This window comes from Phodopus roborovskii, unplaced genomic scaffold (assembly GCF_943737965.1).
Source record: "Phodopus roborovskii unplaced genomic scaffold, PHOROB, whole genome shotgun sequence".
NCBI lineage: Eukaryota > Metazoa > Chordata > Mammalia > Rodentia > Cricetidae > Phodopus > Phodopus roborovskii.
Genome location: NW_026125640.1, coordinates 1 through 7,327, shown reverse-complemented (window position 1 = coordinate 7,327; position 7,327 = coordinate 1). Strand labels below are relative to the sequence as shown.

General features: G+C 48.5%; 1 protein-coding gene across 3 annotated transcripts; it reads left to right on the top strand.

The window, feature by feature from the left end:
* Positions 1-432: 432 nt before the first annotated feature.
* On the top strand, positions 433-7,117 carry Ftsj1 (FtsJ RNA 2'-O-methyltransferase 1). Of its 3 annotated transcripts, none has more exons than XM_051177921.1 (12): positions 433-567; positions 1,752-1,943; positions 2,180-2,249; positions 2,334-2,424; positions 3,602-3,680; positions 5,355-5,407; positions 5,503-5,556; positions 5,645-5,747; positions 5,851-5,934; positions 6,507-6,610; positions 6,699-6,896; positions 7,072-7,117. In XM_051177921.1, the coding sequence occupies exons 2-12, from the start codon at positions 1,823-1,825 to the stop codon at positions 7,102-7,104; spliced, it is 990 nt and encodes a 329-aa protein (XP_051033878.1). In that variant the 5' UTR covers positions 433-567; positions 1,752-1,822; the 3' UTR covers positions 7,105-7,117. The 3 variants fall into 3 exon arrangements, with proteins under 3 accessions (XP_051033878.1, XP_051033880.1, XP_051033879.1); XM_051177923.1 differs by having other exon boundaries at positions 6,513-6,610; positions 7,072-7,107; XM_051177922.1 differs by having other exon boundaries at positions 440-563; positions 1,788-1,943; positions 7,072-7,107.
* Positions 7,118-7,327: the final 210 nt, after the last annotated feature.

Genomic DNA, 7,327 nt, shown 5'->3' with positions numbered 1-7,327 from the left:
GTAAAGAGACTAGGCGTGGTCATGTCGCTGAATTTTGGGAAATGTAGTACATAGGCTCAGTGAATGCTAAGATGTAAAAGGGAAGCTCAGTAAGTTGTCTTGGCCTCCTTTTTCTTGCTTTTTTTGTGCAAGTGCGTGGAGCGGGGTGGGGATTTCCCATGCTAAAGTCTCTCTGTATAACTCAGATTGGCCGAGAATTCGCGATCTTGCTGCCTTGCCCTCCTGAGCGCAGTTATACGACCTTGGCCTTGAAACAAAGAACTAAGAGCCGGTTCACGTGCCTTGCAACATTATTGGCTAAGCAATATCAGTTGCATTCTGGGACTAGCAGTTCCTGTGACCCGGATACGTCGACAAAAGATGACGAGACTAACGTCATACGTCCTGCTCTGGTCCGGACCTCCGTAGAACTAAGTGTTTCACAATGCAAAGTTAGCCACGTTGTTACAACCTCTATGCTTGTGCGACAGGCCTTCGGGTCAACTAACACCAACTGGAGCCCTACCTTTTCTCAACGATTTGCACACTGGTGATCCAATCTCCCTCACTGTCCAAGAGCTGAGGTAGGTCCTGGGGCACCGAGGACAAACTGGGACCAAGACTGAAAGCATGCCTTCCCTGTCGGGATGGAAGGGGTTTATTCTTGGTGTTGCAACTGCATAGTTCAGTCAAGCCCTGGGAAGCTTGCTTAGAGCAAGAACTAGAATGCTGGGTGAACTCGAGCGGCTGCAACATGTAGCTACACAGCTGATCTGCTATCCGCTGGACCACCTGGAGGGGTATCTGGTGGTCCTAATACGGTGATGGTCTTTGAGGTCATGAAGATGGACTTGGGGCTGTTAACAGAAGATGATTCTTTAAGGTATTAGACATGTGGCACTATGTCCACTGGAAAGTTAGTGAAGGCTAATAACATTTTAGTTGAGTTTTTCTTGGAGACTGATAGAGTGTGCTCACTGGAGGGATGGTGAAGGAATTTCTAATGAGAGTATGACCTCCTGAGGGTTCTGAACATTCAGCAGTTTACATAATAATCGGTTATGGAGAGAATAATAGAGATGGGTAGGCAGAGTGATGAAAGGACTAGTAGGGGAAGCGATGAAAGAAGAAAAAGAAGGTGTGTGAGCCTTCTGGGAAATGTGTGTATTGATGAAAAGGATACTGAAGGCCACTAGTGTGATCTTTGAGAGGTTGGTTGGAGAGCTTAACTGATAAATTGACATGATAGAGACATAAAAGGTCATGATCCTCTAGGCATCAATGGAGATTAACGTGGTAGTAATTAATGGTTGAAGGCCTAATCTTTGAAGGGATTGATGGAGTGCAGAGTAGAGAGAGATTAGGCTGTGGGAAATGAAATAAGGTTGTATCAGGGTATTAGGTGTGAAAAGCATAGCATTAGTGAGGGGGAGTAGGGTTCTGTGAATCTGGAGCCACTGGAAATAACCAGAGAGATGGGCAGGTGTTAATAGAGATGCAATGGCCAGAGAAGATAGTTGAGAGAAATTGCTTGTGTAGAGTGCCAGTGAGAGGAGTTGGAGGTAAGCAGGGTCAGTAGTAAGTCATTAACTGTGGAAACTGTGGTGCCCACAGTGGTGGGGGCCTGTGTGATGAGAAAAGGAGCCTGAGACTGCATGATAAGGGACTCAGGGTCCTGTTGGGGCTTTAGTCTCTGTGTGTTGAATGAGCTATCATATGGGTCACACGAACTCAATTAGCTGTGCTTTATTTTCTCTGCCCTGTGTAGGTAGGTGGCATCCTACTACCTGCCCTGTTTACTCATATAGGATAGCATCCGCTCATTGCCTACCAGCAGAGTGAGATGGGACGAACATCAAAGGATAAACGGGATGTCTACTACCGCCTGGCCAAGGAGAATGGCTGGCGGGCCCGAAGCGCCTTCAAGCTACTTCAACTTGATGAGGAATTTCATCTCTTCCAAGGTGCCTAATCTGGTGACCAAGTGACCTGGTAGTGAAGACAAGGTTGCTCCTGCCAAACTCACTGTAGTGGGTGGGCTAACTTTGAGGATATTGGGGCAGGAAGACAGGGAAGAGGATGGGTCACAAATCTTAGAGGAGGTGGCACAAGAGCAGGGGAGAGAGATGAATCATGCAGGGTTCTCAGGTGAGCAAGGTCTATGCAGCTGACCAAGTCTGTCTTTACTGTGTGTGCACAGGTGTGAAGCGGGCAGTTGACCTATGCGCAGCCCCAGGCAGCTGGAGCCAGGTGCTGAGCCAGAAGGTTGGGTGAGTGGAGGTCTAGGAGGGGGAACTGCTGGGAGGAAGGGCTGAGAGTGAAGACTGTGCTGACATGGGCTCTGCTGTCCACAGGGGCCAGACATCTGGTCAGGTGGTAGCTGTGGATTTGCAGGCTATGGCTCCACTCCCAGGCGTGATACAGATACAGGGGGACATCACTCAGGTGAGCAAAACAGAGAGAAGGCTCTGTTTTGGGGGTTATAGAAAGTGGAAGAGAAACAAGGCAGCAAACAAACAAACAAAAAGCAACAAAAGTAGCCTAGTGGTGGCACACGCTTTTAATTCCAGCACTCGGGAGGCAGAAGCAGGCGGGTCTCTGTGACTTCAAGGCCCGCCTGGTCTATAGAGCTACTTCCAGGACAGACTCCAAAGCAATACAGAGAAACCCTGTCTCGAAAAACAAAAGGAGGGGGGTGGCTGTAAGGTGGCTTCAGCAGGTAAGGGTGCTTACTGACAAACCAGATGACTGAGTTCCATCCTGAAAGCTGTCCTCTGGCCTCCACGTACATACAGTTGCACATGTACCTAAACACACACATACTAAATTAATAAATAAATGCAGTTTTTAAAATATTTTAGGGGCTGGAGAGATGATTCAGCAGTCAAGAGCATTGGTTGTCCTTGCAAAGGACCTGGGTTCAATTCCGAGCACCCACATAGTGGCTCACAACTGACTGTAACTCCAGTTCCAGGGATTGTGAGGCCCATCTTCTGGCCTCCCCAGCACCAGGCATACATGTGGGGCACAGACATACGTACAGGCAAAACACCTATGTACATTTTAAAAAAGAAGAAGAAGAAAAGAAAGGGAGAGGAGAATAAAAGTATTTTGAATGAATTGATTACTATTTGTTATTATTTGTTGCGTGTATGTATGCGGGTGCTTGTGCACTATGGTCTGCATATAGAGGTCAGAGGAAAGCTTGGAGGTGTCAGTTCTTTCCTTCTGTTATGTGAGTTTGGGGGCTAGAACTCTGGGTCACCAGGCCTGCCAGCAAACACCTTCACCTGCTAAGCCATTTCACCAGCCCCATATCAAAAAGAAAGAGGAGGGGGATTGGAGATGTAGCTTAGCACTAGAACACTTGTTTAACACAAGCAGAGCCTACTGGGCTCTCTCCCCATATCAGAGCCAGGAGCTGAGAAAGGCAGGTAAACAGCAGACAAACAGCGACAGATTGTATGGCAGAGACACCAAAAGATGGGGAGGATGGGTCCCTAGAGATGGAACCTGGTCCCAGACAGGCAAAGCCTAAGAGCATTGAGGCTGTGGGAAGGTGGGATTTGAGGGTGAGGGCAGCAGAGGGGCACTGAGGCCACTCATCCCCCTTTCTCCATAGCTTTCCACTGCCAAGAAGATCATCCAGCACTTTGAGGGCTGCCCTGCCGACCTAGTAGTGTGTGATGGGGCTCCTGATGGTAAATGGGGGTGTGGGGTGACATTTATCTCCTAGCTCTGATTTTTTTTTCTCCCTCTTAGCCCTCTGCTTTCACTATTTCCTCCTTTCTGGCAATTTCTCTCTACCTCTGCTCCCTGCCCTCATTCTCCATCACCTTTCAAGTTTTTATTTATTTTTTTTAACTGTCTCATGGTGCTATAATAGAGGGACCTTCGTGTATGCTAGGCAAGTGTTCTGCTGCTAAGGTATACCTCCTGCCCTTCAGCTTTGTGCTTTTTGTCCACCCTTCTGTCTTTTCATATGACTGCTGGTTCAATCCTATGTTTTTGGTTTTGGTTGTTGTTGTTTTGCCAGCTATCTGTGTAGAACAATATCTGTTACGTTGGGAAAGTGTCCATAAATAAATTCCACTGACCTTGTGAAGTAAATGTTTTAGTGGCAATACGTAGAAAAGAAAACGATTGAGCTAGCAGCTCAGCGCGAGTAATTCCATCTCTGGGGAGAGTGAGGCAGGAAGATCACTAGAGTTCAAGCTCAGCCTGGACAACAAGAGAGGCCTTGACTCAAAAAAAACAAAAACTGGGGTGGGGAACTAGCTTAGTGGTTAAGAGTGCTTGGTAGAGGAGGTGTCGGTGGGAGGAAAAAAAAAAGCGCTTAGTACTCTTCCGAGGACCTGAGTTCATTTGTGAGCCATCCATGCCCGGTGGCTCACAGCTGCCTATAGCTTCAGCTCCAGGGCATCTGACACTCTCTCCTGGCCTCCATGAGCACACACATGTGACAAACACGGACACGCATAAACATACGCGTTTTTTTTTTTTAAGTTTTAAAAATATGCCAAACTAATAGAAATTTGTAAGGTTGAATGCAAAGATAATTAAATGAACTAAAAATGATAGTAGATACTATAGGGAAGTACTTGAAACAGGCCAAGGAAGTTAAAACTATGAGTTGGGATTTTAAATAAAGTAGACAAGAAAGGCTTCCCTGACTTGACAGCGAAGAGAGTTGATAGGGAACGTGCTAATGGGCCATCAGTTACAGCATTGCTCTTGGTACTAAGAACGTTGAAAAAAGCCCGAGGGTCATAGACCAGGGAAGCCTGCCTGGCTGGGATTGTGACTGTATCCCTGAGGCTGCTTGAACAACATGAGGGCCGAGGCGAAAGCAGGGACACCAGGAGGAGATGGTCCCTGCAGTAGTGGAAAGGAGTGAGTGAACACCAACAGTGGTGGCTCTAGTCACAGGCAAGTAGAAGCCACATTCTGAAACTAGAGCTGGCTGGATTTGCTTGGCTGGAATGTGAGGATGATGGAGACCAGAGTTGGCCACAGGAACTAAGGTTTTTGACACAAATAACTGGAAGGATCAAGATGATCTGAGAAACAGAGAGGAGCTGGTAGAGAAGCAAAGAGTAGTAGAAATTTGGCTTTGGACTTGTTGAGCCTATGGGGCTGGTCTATAAATCAAACTCAGAGGAGCCATCTGGGCTAGAGGTAGAAATGTGGGACAAATAGTTTCCAGAATTGAAATGACTTCCCAGCTGCTAGGGGTCAGGTTCAAATCCAGTTGGAAGGCAGTACTCTGTTTCCAGAACCTCAGCAGTAAGAGAGCCTGTAAATGTCTTATTTTTCTAATCTCTGGTACAAAAAGATAAATCAGAGGTGCCCTAATGCTATTCCTCTCCATACAGTCACTGGCCTCCATGATGTCGATGAGTACATGCAGGCCCAGCTTCTGCTAGCTGTGAGTAACCCTGGTGGCTGCCCCTGTCCTCCTTTAGCCCTCTCGGCTGCCTCTGCCTCAACAACCTCCACCGTACCCATCTGTCCTTCCCACAGGCCCTCAACATTGCTACACATGTCTTGAAGCTAGGGGGCTGCTTTGTAGCCAAGGTGAGCCTTGAAGGACCTGGGGGAGAGTTGGGAAAGGTCCGGGGGAGGGGCACTCTTACTTCTCCGAGTTGCCTTCCACACTCTACAGATATTCCGAGGCCGAGATGTAACACTGCTCTACAGCCAGCTGCGGGTCTTCTTCTCCAGTGTGCTCTGTGCCAAGCCCAAGAGCAGCCGGAATTCCAGCATTGGTCAGTGGCATGGAGACCTGACAGACAGGGGGTTGACTGGGCGTGTGTCCACATAAGGTTGAGGTGACAGGGAGCCACCCCTCACACCAGGTTCTTCCCACAGAGGCCTTTGCTGTTTGTCAGGGTTATGACCCTCCTGAGGGCTTCATTCCAGATCTGACCAGACCCCTGCTGGACCACTCATACGGTGAGAGCCAGAGCTGTTGACCCATGCGTGGGGAAAGTGTACCAACCACATGCATCTAATGTCTCTTTGAGGGCCCTCAGCCTCCCACCCTGATGTCTGTTGCACCCCCTCGTAGGGATATTTTGTACTAAAGGGAGCTTTAGGTGGTCCCCCAATGGTAGCCCTTGGTCCTGGTGGAGATTCTCTTGCTTCAGAGTCCTTAAGCATCCACCCAGGGAAGATCATGTCTGTCTTAGGAAAACCCTGTCACTGCCCTTGGGTGGAAACCTCACCTATGCTAAGCATGTTCCCTGTGCAGATTTGTAGCCTCACCCCTGCTTGGCAAAGGCAGATACCATTTGAGTGAGACAAGGTCCTGATAGACTGTGCTGGTAAAATGCTGGGTGGACAAAATACAGCGGAAAGCCAGAGCAGGGGCTGACATTTTAGAATCAGTGATCAGACAAGCCCCCTGTGAAGGCAGTCTGCCCTAGAGGACTAGTTGATGATAGACCAGTTGGAGGGGCTTAATGCTCCTGTATTCTGTGTTATTACTGGCCTTGCCCTCAGTCTTCACTCTGCTTCTTTCCAAGATTTAGATTTCAACCAGCTGCATGGTCCTGCTCGTTTTATTGTGCCCTTTGTGACCTGTGGGGACCTCAGCGCCTACGATTCAGATCGCAGTTATCCTCTGGACGTGAGTGTTCAGTCATCAGAGCATGGGGCAGGGAGACTGCCTTAGATGCTCAGAAACTCATCATCTGCCTGCCCCTTGTGTCCCACAGCTAGAAAATGGCTCCGAGTATAAATACACTCCGCCCACACAGCCCCCCATCTCACCCCCATACCAAGAGGCCTGCAGGTTGAAGAAGAATGGACAGCTGGCCAAGGAGCTCCTCCCCCAAGAATGCTCCATCAACAGAGTAGACAAGTTGCCCCAGCCTCTGAGTGTCCCTAACTGTCATACCCTGCTAGCTCCCAAGGTATGGATATTCACTTCAGAGCCCACCACAACTCCTTCCCCATATGCCTGTTTCTGTTCTGACTCACGTGATTCTTTCCTGCCGTGCAAACAACTATAAGAATCTATAGGTCAGCCCACTGACAAATGGAAAAATGTAGCCAAATGCCTGAGTCCCTTTTCTTTTTCTTTGGCAGGTGGAAGACACTGAAATCAAGTGCTCGCCTTAACACATGAGGTAAATTTCCCCTAAAGTTCAAATAAAGGGCATCTTTGGGGAAAAGCTGAATGGGGACTGCAAGCTGGCTCAGTGGTTAAGAGCAGGAGTGCTCTTGCAGAGGACTGGAGTTTGGTTCCCAGCACCATGTCTGGCAGCTCACTACTACCACCTGGGACCCCACCTCCATGGGATTGAACATATCTGATCTCCCTGGGCAACTAAATTTGCAAGCA

Coding starts and splice junctions, on each gene's coding strand:
- Ftsj1 (XM_051177921.1), top strand. CDS start 1,823: ATGGGACGAACATCAAAGGATAAACGGGATGTCTACTACCGCCTGGCC. Junction 1,944..2,179: donor GGAATTTCATCTCTTCCAAG/GTGCCTAATCTG, acceptor GTGTGTGCACAG/GTGTGAAGCGGGCAGTTGAC. Junction 5,935..6,506: donor CCTGCTGGACCACTCATACG/GTGAGAGCCAGA, acceptor CTTCTTTCCAAG/ATTTAGATTTCAACCAGCTG.